At 45.7% G+C, this 17307-nt stretch overlaps 1 protein-coding gene across 1 annotated transcript in view; it reads left to right on the top strand.

Annotated features, from left to right (window-relative positions):
• Positions 1-17307, top strand: part of LOC117360717 (band 4.1-like protein 5) — a 166879-nt gene that overhangs the window by 112962 nt on the left and 36610 nt on the right. Inside the window, exons 12-13 of the mRNA XM_033944960.1 lie at positions 14186-14355; positions 16054-16160. Of these exons, the coding sequence (XP_033800851.1) occupies positions 14186-14355; positions 16054-16160 (277 nt within the window). The remainder of the gene's footprint in view (positions 1-14185; positions 14356-16053; positions 16161-17307) is intronic.

The raw sequence follows: 17307 nt of genomic DNA, 5'->3' as shown, positions 1-17307 counted from the left end.
AAAGCCCCGACCAGGGAGGAGGTTATCTCAGCGACCCGACAGTCTATTGCCTTCCTGCAAACCCTCGGATTCGAGATAAACTTTCCAAAGTCTCAGTTGAGGCCGGCTCAGTCTCTTCAATTCATAGGTGCGGTGCTGGACACGGTGCGCCTGCGCTCCTACCTTCCGACCCAACGGTTGGAAGTCTTGGTACGGATGAGCCGCCAGGTCTCTCAACTACCAAGGGTGTCGGCCAAGCGCATGATGATGCTGCTCGGCCATATGGCCTCGACGGTACACGTCACGCCATTTGCGAGGCTGCATCTGAGGATCCCTCAGTATACACTCGCATCACAATGGCGCCAGGAGTGCGATCCGGAGTCGCGCCTCATTTCGGTGACTCCGCTTTTGCGGAAATCGCTAAGTTGGTGGACAGACTCTTCAAATCTGTCCACGGGACTAATGTTTCGCACTCCCCCATTTCGCAAGGTTCTGACCACGGACTCCTCGGACTACGCGTGGGGAGCCCACCTCGACGGTCTTCGCACACAGGGCCTGTGGTCGGCGGAGGACCGTCGCTGTCACATCAACGTGCTAGAGCTTCGGGCCATCTTCCTAGCACTTCGAGCCTTCGTTCACGTAGTACAGGACCAGGTGGTCCTCGTCCGCACGGACAACCAAGTAGCAATGTACTATGTGAACAAACAGGGGGGAACGGGGTCGTGGCCCCTCTGCTCCGAGGCCCTTCGCCTCTGGGAGTGGGCGGCCTCCCGGAACATCTTCCTCCGGGCGGTCTACATCCAGGGGGAACTGAATTGTCTGGCGGACAAACTCAGTCGACTCCTGCAACCCCACGAGTGGACTCTACACTCAGCAGTTCTGCACGAGGTCTTCGCTCGCTGGGGAACGCCACAGGTAGATCTGTTCGCCTCTCCGGAGGCACACAAACTACCACTATATTGTTCTCGGATGTACTCGCGGGATCGTCTGGAGGCGGATGCCTTCCTTCTCGATTGGGACGGGAAGTTCCTCTATGCATTCCCTCCTTTCCCTCTGATCATGCGAACGTTGGTACACCTCAGATCGTCCACGGCCACGATGATTCTCATAGCTCCTCGGTGGCCGCGTCAGAACTGGTTCTCCCTACTGCTCCAACTCAGCGCCAGGGAACCCCTTCTTCTGCCTGTCGGTCCTTCTCTGCTATCTCAGAATCAAGGATCCATGTTACATCCCAATCTGCAGTCATTGCACCTGACAGCTTGGTTTCTTGTTCCCTGACCCCTCCGGACCTGTCTCAATCAGTGAGGGAAGTGCTGGAAGCCTCCCGCAAGATCTCGACGAGGCTTTGCTATTCGCAGAAATGGACCAGGTTTTCCACCTGGTGCTCTTCTTTCCTCCTGGACCCGGTATCGGCCCCGGTACCCTCGGTTCTGGACTACTTATTCCATTTGTCGCGCTCTGGCCTGAAAACCACTTCGGTGCGTGTCCATCTTAGTGCGATTTCCGCCTTCCACCAACACCTGGATGGACGCCCTCTGTCTCTCCATCCCTTGGTGACACGCTTCATGAAAGGATTACTCAGGGTTTGCCCCCCGCTCAAACCTCCCCCAGTCGTATGGAATTTGAATGTGGTTTTAGCTCAACTGATGAAACCACCCTTTGAGCCACTCAACAAGTCCCTCTTGAAATTTCTGACTTGGAAGGTGGTGTTTCTGATTGCCCTCACCTCCGCTAGGCGGATTGGGGAACTACAAGCCTTGGTTGCGGACCCACCCTTCACCGTATTCCATCATGACAAGGTGGTCCTCCGCACCCATCCTAAGTTTGTCCCGAAGGTTGTTTCTGATTTCCACCTCAATCAGTCCATTGTCCTTCCTGTGTTCTTCCCTAAGCCCCACTCCCATCCTGGCGAGACGGCGCTTCACACGCTTGACTGTAAGAGGGCGTTGGCATTTTACCTTCAACGCACCAAGTCCCATCGGAAGGTCCCGCAATTATTCTTGTCCTTCGATCCCAATCGATTAGGGCACCCAGTTTCCAAGCGCACTCTGTCTAACTGGTTGGCGGCGTGCATCTCCCTTTGCTATACTCAGGCTGGCCTTCCTCCCCCGGGTCGAGTCACGGGGCACAAGGTCCGAGCAATGGCAGCTTCGATAGCCTTCCTCCGTTCCACCCCGATGGAAGACATATGTAAGGCTGCCACTTGGTCTTCGGTTCATACATTCACCTCTCACTACTGTCTGGACACTCTGTCCAGGAGTGACGGCCGGTTTGGCCAGTCAGTTTTACAAAATCTGTTTTCTTAAAATTGCCATCCTCCCACCTGCCCTTTTTGGTTTGGCTTGGAGGTCACCCACATGTGAGAATATCATGCCTGCTTGTCCTGGGATAAAGCACAGTTACTTACCGTAACAGGTGTTATCCAGGGACAGCAGGCATATATTCTCACAACCCGCCCACCTCCCCGGGGATGGCTTCTAAGCTAGTTATGGAACTGAGGACCACGAGGTGGGATGCGCCCTCTAGTGGGCAGAAGGCACGCACATGCGTGGTGCAGTGTGCAAACTTGAAACTTCTAGCAAGTTTGCTTGAAAAGCTGTCCGCGCCGGGGCTCCGTAGATGACGTCACCCACATGTGAGAATATATGCCTGCTGTCCCTGGATAACACCTGTTACGGTAAGTAACTGTGCTTTATCTCCAGATGATACTCTCATTTTTGCCGGATAATATAGACCGTATTTAAAACCTTTTTCTTTTAGCTGAGGTCTCATGTCTAATAGTCTCTTTCTTTTATTTGCTGTGTTTTTAGCAAAGTCCGGCAAAAACCATATTCTGGATCCTTTATAATTTAGATTTTTGTCTTTCTTTGCAGCATTTAATATTTCTAATGCTTGTTGGTATCTAAGCATTTTGAAAATTAGCGGCCTTGGCCTGCCTTTGTTTTCTACATTTTTAACTGGGATTCTATGCGCCCTTTCTATTTCAAGTGGTTGTTTCAAGTCCAGTTGTAAAATTTTTGGAATTAAATTTTCAAGAAAAAGGATAGCATTTTTTCCTTCTAAATTTTCTTGTATTCCAAAAAGTTTAATGTTTTTCCTTCTTCCTCTATTCTCATAGTCTTCCAGTTGATCTTTCAATTTATTCAATTCCAGGCTGTCATTTTTGCATCTATTTGATTCACTTTCCAAAATCTCCATTTTTGATTCTAATTCAGTTGTTCTTTTGTTGTTAACTTCCATTTGTCTGTGGATGTTTAATATTTCTTCCTTCATTTCAGACATATTGGTTACAGTTTCCTTAAGCATTTGTTTAATTTGTCTTAGTTCTTCCATAACTTCTGCTTTACTCAATATGTCAGGTTCTTCAACAGGAAGTGGGATCTTGCTTGGTGTTATTTGATCTTGTTTCTGTCTTTTTGCAGACGTTCCAGCCTCATTTTTGTTTTGTCTGGTGCTTGTCATGTTGTTGTTTTTCTTTTTCTTAGGTTTTAGTTCTTTACAGTTGTTAGTAGACACAAAATTCTTTTTTCAGTCACAATTCCCAGTAATCTGTCTTTGATATTTTACTACACCATACAGTGAGGGAATATCAAGTTTCTCTAGCTCTTCTTCTAAGGTTTTGTTTCAATTTTGACAGGAACAAAATTTCTTCTCAGTGTTTTTCCAAATCTTGTTTACATTTAACACCTTTAGCAACCTGTTTTTGTTGTTGCTTTACTCCAGCACTGAGAAGATTACAATTCTTTGTCAGTCACTTCATCAGCAATTTATCCAGAGATAATATTCAATAAAAGAAATTGATCTTCTTTTTTCCTTCCAAGTCTTTCTCTCTCTGTATTTTGTTTTAGCTTCGGCAGCAGAAATTTTCTCAACAGATTTTCCCTGTCAGTTATTTGCTTCAATGCCGCGCTTTCACTGTAGCCTATAGTTTTTCTCTCTCAATGTCTTATTTATATTCAATATGTGTCAGCTTTATTTTAAAACTGCATTGAAACTTTCTCTTTCTTCCGTTGGCCAATTTAATTCTTTGTCAGCCTGGCTTTACTGCCTCTCCGTATCAGCACTGAGAGAAGCCGGTAGAAGAAGTAATTACCCTCCCCCAGCCTTTCTTCTCTTCAGTGTCGGCGGTTTTATTTTTTCATGTATATAAGTTTCAATATCTCATCGTTCTTTCTATGAGAAAGCTGTCAAACCTAATTTTCAACAGCCTTTTTTACTCACACAGTTCTTGCCGATTCTATCTCTCCCCTTGTTCTTTTCTTTCAGGATTTTTCTCGGCAGGCACAAGTCTTTATTCATATCAATCTGAAGTAACTGTCAGTTACCTATCACCAGTGCCTTTCCGTTCCAGCGCCTCGATGTCTCTTCTTTTCAGCGCCAAAAACAACTGCCTCATGAAAAGCCGCAGCTCCCCGACAGCAAAGGAGGTCGGCCCACAGAAAAGCAGAGCCTTAGGAAACGCTGTAGCTTGCCGACAGCGAAGGGGCTCGGTCTGGCTGAAGTGTACAGCTGCAGGAAACGCTGTGGCACTGCCGACAGCACAAGAGTACCAGCGCTAAAAAAAAAAACCGGCAAACTTTTTTAACTTCCCTCTTATAGTCTCTGTCTCAATATCCAATCTGCCAGCTCTTCTCCCTTTAATTCCGCCTGGTTTTAACCCGATGTTTCGCCGTCTCAGCACTGAGGGAGAGAAAACCGGCAAATCTCACTTTGGTTTTTTTACTCAGTTCTTGTCTTCGTTTCTTCAAGAGGATGTTAAATCTGATTTATCAATATTTTCTACTTCAAATATGATTGTTTTCTATTGAAATAAATAATAATGGGATATTTTTATTTTATGTCAGTTGCCCAGTTGGAGAGGAGCGTCGCGATCACACATCCATTCTGTGTTCGCGTTAAGCCACGCCCCTAGTCTGTGACTATTAAATGGTTGCAATTGAAGCAGGCCATTCAGGTTGGGTTCCCTGAATGGAAAACATTAAATAATCAATATAGTTTAAAGTTCTTATGTTTTCAAGCAGACTTCCTAGGACATCAAGCCGCATTGTGGTATAAATTAATATCTGGATATTTGAATAAAAAACCAAAAAATGGTCTAAGAGATATTTGGAGCATTGAGATTAAGCATCAAATTAATGCATCTCAATGGCCACTAATTTGGTCTTGGAGAATGAGATGTACAGTGTCAGCATCTATGAGACAAACTTGGTTCTTTTTATTACATAGAGCTTTTTGGACCCCTACACGTTTGCAAAAATTAGATAGTTCTAAGTCCAATAAATGCTGGCACTGTAATCTGGAACCAGGGACATTAGATCATTTATTGTATCATTGTCCCTATATTAAAACTTTTTGGAATTCAATTTGGCCACAAATTAATAAATTGATGGAAAATCATATTGCAATATCATATGATACAATATTATTTGGAATGATGATGAGAAAAAAAAGTCAAATTTCACCAGAAAATAACAAGCTTTTATTAATTATGACAGGGGTTGCCATTCAACATATAACTAACAACTGGAAGAATTATAACAACCTAAATTATACATTTTGGTGGAATACAATATGTCATATATTTAAAATGGAAAGAACAATAGCAATACAAAGGGGGACATATACTAAATTTATAAAAATATGGGGGCCATTGACAAAATACTGTAATGAATAAATAGTAGGATTTTTCTTCTTCTTTTCTTCTTTTCAGGTTTTTTTTTTTTTTATGACACACATAGAGGGGGGGTAAGGAAAATAATTTCTACATAATATGTTATAATATATTATACAATATGTAATGTATGAATGAAAAGTAATAGAAGGGTGGGGGGAGGGAGAGGGGACAAAATTTATTTAGAACATAATTTATTAGATATAAAAATGTTATTGAATATTCATTAATTGTATTCTAACATGTTGTATACTTTTTGTAAAATTTGAAAATTTAAAATATTATATTAAAGTAATAAAAGGGTGGGGGGAGGGGGAGGGGGAAAATCAAATTTAGATATATAATGTATTAGATATAAAAGTGATACTATATATTTATCAATTGTATTTTAATATTTTGTACACTTTATGTAAGATTTGAAAATAAAAAATAATGGAAAAAAAAAAAAAAGGAGTCTGTGACTACTCTGCAGGAGATTTTTCAATAAACCAATGTGGTTGGATTTCTTACGTTCGTTTTGGGGAAAAAACGTGTACTTGAGATGAAATTAAACAGAGAGCAAAGCGACCAAAAACTTTTGCTGGCTCCTGCACCGCTCTCTGTGAAAAAGAAACCAAACCTCCTATAGAGTAGTCATAGACTCCTGAAGAAGGTACAGTTTTCTATACTGAAATGCCTGCACTTGTCTTGTCTGCCATCTGCAACATCCTTCCATCATGTGCCCAGCTGCTGAAGCAACATGCTGTTACTGAATCAGATTCATCCATCCTTGCTGGCATTAAGGAGCATTGTAAAAAGATTGCTGATTTTTGGACTGAAAAGATCAGATCACATATTGCAGTATTATTATAGCCTCTACTGATTGACAATAGAAGCCAGAATAGTTTTCAGATCTGGTTGTGTATGCTTTAAGGCTTTGAATGGACTCTTACCCAGCTACCTTCTTGATCGCTTCAACTTTACTAATAGAAAACGCTTGTGCAAGAGATGATTTTTTGACTTTCCCGTCTGTAAGGAGATGTGTTTTTTTTGTTTTTATTTTTTTATATTTTTATTTATTCATTTTTGAATTCTTACAAGTGAATTAAACATATTATAATCAATTATCATATAGCACTTGTATTTACAAACAAATCCTCTTATAATATAGTATAAATCCCCCCTTTTATCAATATTCCTATTTCCATATGATATACATTCCCCACCCCACCCCTATATATCTACTACCCATGTGCTAAGATATCTGATCATTAGAATAATTAGTCAATGGTTCCCAAATTGTTTTAAAATTATGAAGATTCCCATGTTGTAACGCTAACACCTTTTCCATTTTATATATATGACAAACTGAGTTCCACCAAAATGTATAATTTAATTTAGTATAATCCTTCCAATTTTGAGTGATTTGTTGCATGGCGACCCCTGTCAGTATTAATAGTAACTTGTTAGGCATTGTAGAATAGAATTTGGGACGTTAGATCATTTAATTTTTTTTTTTGTCCCTGTGTAAATGTTTTTTGGAAACTAATTTGGCCCCAAATTAATAAATTATTAGAAAATCATGTAGGGCTCTCAGATGACACTATATTATTTGGTACAGCAATGAGAACTCAGAGTCCGATTTCTGCAAAGGAGATGTGTTTATAAACGATTCCTTAGTAAAACTTTGGAATATTTGGCAGCTGTGTGGGAAAAAACAAGTTAGTACCTATGTATGAATCTTTACTTATCTTTAGAAAATCATTGAAAATTCACCTGTTTGTAAATATTTTGACTAATTTATTGTGATCATACTACAAATGGTTAGTATCTTTTAGTTGTTAACCGCACAGAACTGTGAGATATTTGAAAGATACTTATTCTCCTATCCACTACAAAGTTTAGGTTCTCTTCTACAGCCATGTCTGAAAGACAATCCAAATACCTTCCCAGATGATGTAAAATTGTAGGCAACGGAATCTTTGGGAAGATTGTGCCAAAACCAGATAGAAATGGAATGTTCTTCTGTATTTGTGATTTATAAACAGTTCTACAGAATATTTTCCCTTTTTATACTTTTTTTTTTTTTCCAATTTTTTATTCATTTTTTCATCTTACATCAAGAACACAATATTAACATCAATTGAATCATATACATCACTTGAAATTCTTTCTATATATCATCTTAAATACATAAATTTATCCCAGGACAAGCAGGCAGCATATTCTTAACGACGGAGGAGAGCGTGGTCCCCAGTTTCTTCGTTTCCGCGGAACGAAGAAGATGCATGTATTTTTCAACGGCCGTTGAAATATCGGATTTTGCCTTCCCGCTCGCGTTTTTGTCTTCCTTTTTCTTCTTTTACCTTCGGGTTTCTTTTTCGTTTTAAATTCCAAAAAAAACAACAACTTTGTTTTCTCCTTATTTTTCGAACCGGCCCCGGCGGGGCCTGTTGTCACCATACAGGCCTCCGGTTTTGATTTTGCGGAGGCCGTGTTTCCCTTCATGCCCCCTCAGCCGGGCTTTAAGAAGTGCCAGCGGTGTGCACGCCCGATATCTCTCACTGACCCGCACAATTGATGCCTACAGTGCCTGGGTCCAGAGCATCGGGCTGACACCTGCACCCGCTGTGCTACTCTTAAAAAATGTACATTAAAAAATAGACAGTTCCAACAAAATATTCTTTTCGGCACCGGATCTGCCATGGAATCAGCCGCGCCGTCAACGGCATCGCAAAAGTCGGCACCGACTACTTCGACACCGCCTGATCCTTCCTCGGGGTCGCTGGCACCAGGTAAGCCGGCTAAGAAGCCTTCCACTTCCCTTGAGCGCCCTCCTGCCACACCGGCGACGCCAGTCCTCCCAGCATCACGCCAACCCCGCAAACGCTCCACCCCGATTTCGGTGAGTGCCTCGTCATCGGCCTCCTCATCGCCGGGGCATGGAGCGGCACCTATGGTACCGAAAAAGAAAAAAGCGGTACCGGTGCCCCCTCTGGACGACCGCATTGCAGCCATACTCCAAACCCAACTGCAGGAGCAACTACAACAACAACTCCAGCACATCGGTACCGTTGAACACCTCCATGCCGGTACTCACGGCTAAACCACTTCATCCTCCGGTGCAACCACGCTCTGATGCCGACCCTCCCCGACATCGAGACCGACACCAGTCCCCCCCGAGACCAGGACCGGCACCGATCTTCCTCCCCCGGTACCGTCTCGATGCGCTCTGGCAAATCCCTCTCTAAGACTCGCCATACTGAGCCATCCGCACCACCGTCCCGTCCCGCGCATACCGACGTCAGGGACCCGGACTTATGGGAAGAATCCCCACCCGGTACCGAGGATAAGGCTTCATCAACGGACGAGGAACCATCGATGGTCGATACCAGTTCCAAACCTGAACAGTCCTCATTCACAAAATTTCTACGAGAATGTCGGCAGCTCTGTCTATCCCTTTGGAGTCCGACTCTAAGAAGTCCCAGGCTTTCCTTGACGCCCTGGACTTCGAACAACCCCCCAAAGAATTTTTAAAGTTACCCGTCCACGACATCTTACGGGAAACTTTTTACAAAAATTGGGAAAACCCTCTCACGGTACCGGGTGCCCCTCGAAAACTGGATAGTTTATACAGGGTCATTCCTATCCCGGGGTTCGACAAACCTCAACTACCCCATGAATCCCTTCTAGTGGAGTCCACTTTAAAGAAAACCCAGGGCTCCAGTGTTTATGCCTCTACTCCTCCTGGCAGAGAGGGCAGAATGATGGATAAATTTGGCAAGCGCCTTTATCAGAATTCCATGCTTGCCAACAGAGCTAATAATTACACCTTCCACTTCTCCTTCTATATGAAGCATTTGGTGCAACAACTCTCCTCCTTCCAAAAGTACATCCCTGAACGCAAGGTCCCGGTTTTTCAACAACAACTTTCCAGTTTGCTCCAACTCAGGAAATTTATGGTGCGCTCCATTTATGACTCTTTTGAGCTGACTTCTCGAGCATCTGCCATGGCTGTTGCCATGAGGCGCTTGGCCTGGCTGAGAGTTTGACCTCGATATTAATCACCAAGACCACCTAGCCAACGCACCTTGTCTTGGTGATGAACTCTTTGGGGAGTCCCTGGACTCAACTACCCAGAAATTCTCGGCACACGAGACCAGGTGGGATACCCTGATCAAACCTAAGAAGAAAACTCCTCCTGCTCGCCCCTACAAACAGCAGTCTTCCTATCAACGCAGGTTCTCGGCCAGACCTCTCAAACCGCCTCAACAACAACAGTCTCGCCGGCCTCGTCAGCAGCACCAGACTCAGGCACGTTCACAGTCTCACCCACCGACCAAGCCTCTCCCGCAGTCAAAACCATCTCAGCCCTTTTGACTCTTTTCTCCAGGGCATAGCCAGTCTCCCACCATCCTTGCCTCTTCCTCAGCCGATAGGAGGACGTCTTCAACTCTTCCTCAACCGTTAGGAGGTCATCATATCAGACCTGTGGGTCCTCAACATCATTCGCCACAGCTACTCTCTCAATTTCCAGACTCTTCCACCGGACAATCCTCCCATAGAGTCTGTTTCTCACTCCTCTCAATCCCCCCTCCTCCTGAGGGAGGTCCAATCCCTCCTTCTTCTCAATGCCATCGAAGAGGTACCCCCAGACCAAAGGGGTCGGGGATTCTACTCCCGCTACTTCCTGGTTCCCAAGAAGACAGGAGACCTCCGTCCCATCCTCGATCTCCGGAACCTCAACAAGTGTCTGGTCAAGGAAAAGTTCAGAATGCTCTCCCTTGCCACGCTTTACCCGCTTCTCTCTCAACACGACTGGCTATGTTCCCTAGACCTCAAAGAGGCCTACACTCACATTCCAATCCATGTGACTTCACGTCGCTACCTCCGATTTCAGGTACAGCACCGCCACTATCAGTACAAAGTGCTACCCTTTGGCCTCGCATCATCACCCAGAGTGTTCACCAAGTGCCTTATTGTGGTGGCGGCCTTCCTCAGGTCTCACAACCTCCAGGTGTTCCCGTACTTGGACGATTGGTTGGTGAAAGCTCCTACGTCTCCGCTTGTGCTGCAAGCCACACAACACACCATCTCTTTCCTCCATCTCCTGGGGTTCGAGATCAACTACCCCAAGTCGCATCTGCTTCCCACACAGCGACTTCAATTCATTGGAGCAGTTCTGGACACCACTCTGATGAGGGCGTTTCTTCCCGCCGACCGACAACGGACCCTGCTCCATCTCTGTCGTCAGGTGCTCCTTCATCACTCCATCCCAGCTCGGCAGATGATGGTCCTCCTAGGCCACATGGCCTCGACGGTCCATGTACTTCCTCTGACACGACTCCACCTCAGGACACCTCAGTGGACTCTAGCCAACCAATGGTCACAGACCTCGGATCCTCTTTCTCATCCCATCTCTGTGACATCGTCTCTTCAGCAATCTCTTCAATGGTGGTTGAACTCCTCAAATCTTTCCAGGGGTCTACTCTTTCATCTGCCCCCTCACTCCATGACCATCACCACGGATGCCTCCCCCTATGCGTGGGGAGCTCACCTGGGAGATCTTCGCACTCAGGGTCTTTGGACCCCTCAGGAGCGTCTACATCACATCAATTTCCTGGAACTCAGAGCCATGTTCTATGCTCTCAAAGCCTTCCAGCACCTTCTCTACCCTCAGGTCCTTCTTCTGTGCACAGACAACCAGGTCGCCATGTACTACATAAACAAGCAAGGCAGCACCGGATCTCCCCACCTCTGTCAGGAGGCCATCCGCATCTGGTCCTGGGCCACGGCCCACAGTCTCTTCCTCAAGGCTGTATATATCCAGGGCGAACAGAACTCCCTGGCTGACAATCTCGGCCGGCAATCTCAGCCGACAATCTCAACCTCACGAGTGGACTCTGGATCCTCCCACACTCCGCTCCATCTTTGCGCGCTGGGGCACTCCGCAAGTGGACCTCTTTGCAGCTCCTCACAACCATCAGCTGCCCCAGTTCTGTTCCAGACTCTTCTCTCCTCACCGTCTGGCCCCGGATGAATTCCTGCTCGACTGGACGGATCGATTCCTCTATGCCTTTCCTCCACTACCTCTGATGTTGCGGACATTGTTCAAACTCCGCAGGGACAGAGCCACCATGATTCTCATCGCTCCTCGGTGGCCTCGCCAACACTGGTTCTCCCTCCTGCTCCAGCTCAGCTCCAGGGAGCCCATTCCTCTTCCTGTGTTTCCTACTCTACTTACACAGCAGCATCAGTCTCTACTGCATCCCAATCTGTCCTCGCTCCACCTGACAGCTTGGTTTCTCTCTGGCTGACCTCTCCAGAGAACCTGTCTCAGCCTGTCCGTCGTATTTTGGATGCCTCCAGGAAACCGGCCACCCTCCAATGTTACCATCAGAAATGGAACCGGTTCTCCTCTTGGTGTCTACTTCATCATCACGATCCCGCCTCATTGGCGGTAGAAACTATACTGGACTATTTGCTTTCTCTCTCCGACGCTGGCCTCAAATCTACCTCAATCAGAGTCCACCTCAGTGCCATCACTGCGTTTCATGAGCCTATCCTCGGAAAACCTCTCACGGCTCATCCCCTGGTTTCCCGGTTCATGAGAGGCCTCTTCAATGTCAAACCACAGCTGAAGCCTCCTCCAGTCGTCTGGGACCTGAACGTGGTTCTCTCAGCCCTCATGAAACCTCCATTTGAGCCTCTTGCCACAACTTCACTCAAATTTCTGACATGGAAGGTGCTTTTCCTCATTGCCATCACCTCTGCCAGGAGGGTTAGTGAGCTACATGCACTGGTCGCTGACCCACCTTTCACGGTTTTTCACCATGACAAGGTAGTTCTGCGTACCCATCCTAAATTTCTTCCCAAGGTGGTCTCGGACTTCCACCTCAACCAATCCATTGTGTTACCTGTCTTTTTCCCTAAGCCCCATTTTCATCCTGGGGAACAGGCATTACACACGCTGGACTGTAAGCGTGCCTTTGCATACTACCTTGACGGTACCAGGGCTCACCGCTCATCCCCTCAGCTCTTTTTGTCCTTCGACCCTAACCGTCTAGGTCGCCCTGTCTCTAAACGGACGCTTTCTAACTGGCTTGCTGCCTGCATTGCGTTCTGTTATGCTCGGGCCGGTCTCTCAATGGAAGGTGCTGTCACGGCCCACAGGGTCAGAGCTATGGCTGCTTCTGTGGCTTTCCTCCGCTCCACGCCCATCGAGGAGATCTGCAAAGCTGCCACTTGGTCCTCAGTTCACACATTCACTTCTCACTACTGTCTGGATGCTTTCTCCAGACGGGATGGGCACTTTGGCCAATCTGTGTTACAAAATTTGTTTTCCTAATGGCCAACCATCCCTCCTCCTTCTCTGTTAGCTTGGAGGTCACCCATGCGTTAAGAATATGCTGCCTGCTTGTCCTGGGATAAAGCACAGTTACTTACCGTAACAGGTGTTATCCAGGGACAGCAGGCAGATATTCTTACGACCCACCCTCCTCCCCGGGTTGGCTTCTTAGCTGGCTTATCTTAACTGGGGACCACGCTCTCCTCCGTCGAGTGGGAAGGCACCCGCGCATGCGCGGTGCGGCCAACTAGAACTTTCTAGTTAAACGTGTCTGTACCGGGGCTCCGTCGGTGACGTCACCCATGCGTTAAGAATATCTGCCTCCTGTCCCTGGATAACACCTGTTACGGTAAGTAACAGTGCTTAACTCCCTCCCCCACCCACCCTTTTCACAAATATTGTAATCAAAAATATCATACATGTATTATATTCATAAATATTGACTGAACCTAAAATATAACTATATACCACCCCTTCCCTAAAATTATAATATATACTTACAGTGTAAAAAGGCGTCTAATCATTACAATAAGTTATCAGTGGTCCCCAAATCTTTTTAAAATTATTATAATTCCTTTTTTGTATGGCAATTGCTCTTTCCATTTTGTTTATATGGCATAACGAGTTCCACCAGAAGGTGTAATTAAGTCTAGTGTAGTTTTTCCAGTTTTTGGTGATATGTTAATAAAAATATTTAAATATAAAATCATTAGTGTTCGAGGCTTGTGCACTTGGGGACAGATGGAGGGGCTGGGGACAAACTTTGTTTCTGTGTCCTTCTCTTTAACGCTGTTCATGAAAGGCCCAGCCACGCTGCTCCTTTGTGACGCACAGTATTTTTTCCATAGATGCAAAATGTTTGTTTCAGCGCCATCTAGTGGATTGTTTACCCACAACCCTGACACAGGCATCAGTGTTATAGCTGAAACACAGACCATGTCGGGTACAAGAGAGTCTGAAAGGATTTGTCAAATGGACTGAAATTTATTTGTATGTGTTGCATTTAATAAATGATTTGAAATTCAACCCTGCCATAGGTTGATGCGTACAGTACCCGCCCCATTTTTTTCTTTTGTCATTCTCTAGTGAGGCTCAGAGAGGGGATTTGGAGCCTACTGTATATTTTGTTCCAGGTTTTAGGATGAGAGTATTTCCTTAATTCTCCAGCACTCCTTTCATGGGCTGTCCTTGCTTTTCGACCTTTGCAGGGTAAGGAGCAGGAGCATACCTTTTTGTTCCGCATGGAACATCCCAAAGCTTGTAAGCACCTCTGGAAATGTGCCATAGAACATCATGCCTTCTTCCGACTCCGGGGACCTGTCCAGAAGAACTCCAGCAGACCGGGCTTCATCCGCCTAGGTTCACGCTTCAGATACAGGTTTGAACATTCTCTGGGAGCCGGGATCTACTAGGTGTGACTCTTTCTCTTCCACTTCCTTCAGGTAATGCAGGTAGGCCTTCTGGAAAGACTTCTGTAAATCCTGATATGGATTACTGGCATGGCATGAGCACATAAATAAGGCACCTGAAGAAGGAACAACCCAATCCTTGAGACATATCAAGCCAGGATAGCATGATAGAGCTGTACATACAATGGAAGCAGTGCATGCATTTTCATTGTAGGTATCCTCAAAACTGAACTGGGTTAAGAACCCCTTCTCTAAGGTGAAAAGCTCCTGTGCTATTTTTCATGTTGGTTCAATAAATCAAGTCACAACTTTAAAATAATTCAATCTTTTCCAGTGCCAAGAGTCCTTCTGGAGCTTTCTACTAGAGCTGGGTTTTTTAAAATTTTGATTTAGAAACCTAGAAACAAGATGGCAGATAGAGGCCAAATGGCCCATCCAGTCTGCCCATCCACAGTAACCATTAACTCTTCCTCTCTCTGAGATCCCATGTGCCTATCCCACGCTTTCTTGAATTCAGACACAGTCTCTTATCTCCACCACCTCTACCGGAGACTGTTCCACGCATCTACCACCCTTTCTGTAAAAAAGTATTTCCTTAGGTTACTCCTGAACTTATCACCTCTTAACTTCATCCTATGCCCTCTCATTCCAGAGCTTCCTTTCAAATGAAAGAGACTCAACTCGGGCACATTTACGTCATGTAGATACTTAAACGTCTCTTTCATATCTCCCCTTTCCGTATCATATCTCCCTATCATTATAGGTACAGACTCCTGCTGGTGGTTGCTTTGTGACAATTCCACACAATTTAGCTCTTGCCAGTTGTCCATAGTTCTCTGTTCCATCTCCTCCAATCTTATGCTTGCCATCGCATTCAGTGTGCCACTGAGCACTTGCCACCCGTCACTATCTTAGGGAGAGAAGGAGATAATGGATGGGCAGAGTGTATGGTCCATTTGACCTTGTCTGCCATCGTGTTTCTATGTCTGATCCCATTTCTGACACCTCTTCTGTTAGGCTGGATGAGTGCATATTATTCTGCTTTCCTATTGCCAGGGTTGTGGAGGGAGGGTGCCCATCTTACCATCTGCTAGTCCATAATTTGTAAGCTAGGGCCACTTTGGATTCTAATGAGCTGAAGAGGGCCGCCAAATATCTTAAGGGGGGCCACGACACTGCCGACCAGTGTGTGTTGATGACATCCTGCCCCACAGCTCACCTTCCAACCCTCAACGGTTGTGAGCATTTCCAAATACATTCTCTTTTGTCTATTGAGAAACACCTCGTCTTTTAAGCATGCAACTCTTCCCCCTGTTCACTTTCCCCTTTCTGTCCTCAGTCTGGGTAGAGAATTAGGATAGCAGAAAAAAGCCCATAAAAACAATGAGGGCTGCCAAAGAGATCTCTAGGGGGCCGCCATTGGTCCCTGGGACTTCTTGCATTGGAGAACACTGCGCTAGTCCCTGCCATGCCACTATTGTTCTGGCTCTGCGAAACTCTCATATTTGTGTCTGATGTGACCTGTCATATGGGGCAACATTCTAAAGCGAAAGCTGGCTCGTTAATTCTGAATGTTTCCAACTGCGCAGCCAATAGTGTAAGCTGGCAACACCTTTGTAATATGTGTGGGCTTCTCAATTACTCATTCATTGTGTTTAAATTTGTAGTGGCAAAACAGAATACCAGACTACGAAGTCCAGCAAAGCCAGACGGTCTTCGACATTTGAAAGGAAGCCGAGCAAACGCTACTCCAGGAGAACGATGCTAGTGAAAGGTAATGCATTTTGCTGCCTAGAGAAGGGCACCTGACTTCACTGACCCCCCCCCCCCTCGTAGCTGAATATAAAGGGGTCTGGCAGCGTGGCATGTCTGTAGAGGAGGGGGGGATGTGCACCAGTTAATATCATCCAATTCGATCTTGAAACCAGTGTGTGTAGCGGGACGATCTTCCACCACACAATAAAAATGCTCTGTTCTGGGGTTTGTTTGTTTTTTTTGGGGGGGGGGGTTAATCTTTATTCATTTTACATCTTACAAGTGTAACAATAGATAACAGTTAAATTGAATTGAATACAACACTTGAATCTCTATCATATTCAACATTAAAACATTAAGATTTTTAACCCATTCCTTCCCAATCCAACTATAACCTATGTGTTCACAAAGCTCATATACAATACAGTGGTACCTTGGTTTACGAGCATAATTTGTTCCAGAAGCATGCTCGTAAACCAAATTACTCGTATATCAAAGCGAGTTTCCCCATAGAAAGTAAGGGAAACTCGCTTGATTCGTTCCCCCCCCCCCCCACCGAGGTCAGTGGCACTGCTCTACCTCCCCCCCCCTGAGGCCAGTGGCACTGCTCTACCCCCCCCCCCCCCCGCGAACCGGCATTGCTTCCCCCCCCCGCTCACGAAGGCTCACCCCCCCGCAATCCGGAATCCTCCCCCGCTCGAATCACTCGGAGATCTCGAGAATCTCGGAGAGAGCAGGAACTAAGGCCTTGAGCATGCGCAGATGCTCAAGGCCCAGCAAAAGGATGAGAGATCTTAGGGCACTGGCATGTCCTGTGCCTTGGTGCCAGTGCCGGATGCCTGATGGGGGGGGTAAGTGATATGTTCGGGTGGGTAATGGGTACGGAGGATATCGGATCACGTCGGGGAGGGGTGCTCGTACATCGAGGTAAGCTCATGAAAAAAGACATGAAAAAAGCGTATGATCAAGTGTTCACCAGGAGACGCACAAGACCAGCATAGACTAGAGCAGCTGGGTTAAAAGAAGATGGTTTAGAAAAGATTCCTGAAGGAAAAGTCCATTAACCATTACCAGATGTGTTGAATTGGGAAGCCATTTCAGACGTGTCTCCGGGTACTTGTGACCTTGCTTGGTCAATGCCAGAAGATTACATAATATAATTTTCT

This window comes from Geotrypetes seraphini, chromosome 5 (genome assembly GCF_902459505.1).
Source record: "Geotrypetes seraphini chromosome 5, aGeoSer1.1, whole genome shotgun sequence".
In the NCBI taxonomy this organism is placed as follows: domain Eukaryota; kingdom Metazoa; phylum Chordata; class Amphibia; order Gymnophiona; family Dermophiidae; genus Geotrypetes; species Geotrypetes seraphini.
Note: the sequence above shows the minus strand (reverse complement) of the source record. Positions and strands in the feature narration are given on the sequence as shown.